General features: G+C 48.3%; 1 protein-coding gene across 1 annotated transcript; it reads right to left on the reverse strand.

Moving 5' to 3' along the window:
* Positions 1–4: 4 nt before the first annotated feature.
* On the reverse strand, positions 5–409 carry LOC104405125 (scale keratin-like; the record flags this gene model as incomplete). The annotated part of the gene is made up of 1 exon (XM_010013733.1): positions 5–409. A coding segment is annotated over exon 1 (405 nt), but the record flags the coding sequence as incomplete, so codon positions are not given.
* Positions 410–785: the final 376 nt, after the last annotated feature.

Genomic DNA, 785 nt, shown 5'->3' on the forward strand with positions numbered 1-785 from the left:
TAACCCGGTAGGAGTAGGGGCCGCAAGAGCCAAACCCATAGGATCTACCATAACCATACAGGCCCCTGTAACCCAGAGAGCCCCCATAGCCATACAGACCACTGTAGCCCAGGGAGCCATAGCCCCCATAGCCATAGAGACCTCCATAGCCTCCCAGGCCACCATAGCCCCCATAGCCTCCAAGGCCTCCATAGCTCCCAATGAAGGGTGCTCCAGAGGATCCCACAGCTGAATGCTGGGGGAAAGAGCTGAGGATAGGGCCAGGGAAGGTGACGACCACTGGAGGTGGCTGGATCACAGTAGTGGTATCAGGGCACTGACGGACACACGGCTCATTGCAGCTGTCAGCGAGGGGCTGGGGGTGGGCAACGCCAGAGGCAGAGCTGGAGACCAGGTCGTAGCAAGGCATCTCGTAGGGATGGAGGTAAGCTGTGACACACACTACTGGTTAGACTAAGTAGAAGACAAAAGTTAAAAGATCAGCAGTTTACATTAAAACAATGAGCTAAGTACAGGATTTTGAGTAAATACATCAGTTTCCCACTTTGCAATCATAGCCCTTGATTTTCAGAAATTCTCGAAAAGATGTCTAGAGATATGAAAACATATGGGAAATGTTGTGTCTAACACTTACAGTGTTGTTCTTCACAAACATCCTGCAAATAACTTTGATATAATTCTACACATTAAACTGAAATCTGAGAAGTAAAACCAGGGAGAGCAAAGTGACTTTGTCCAAGGTCATTTGATGAGTCAGTAGGAAAACTTGGATTTTTGTTCAGCAG

The sequence above is a fragment of the Nestor notabilis genome, unplaced genomic scaffold (genome assembly GCF_000696875.1).
Source record: "Nestor notabilis isolate BGI_N333 unplaced genomic scaffold, ASM69687v1 scaffold7074, whole genome shotgun sequence".
NCBI lineage: Eukaryota > Metazoa > Chordata > Aves > Psittaciformes > Psittacidae > Nestor > Nestor notabilis.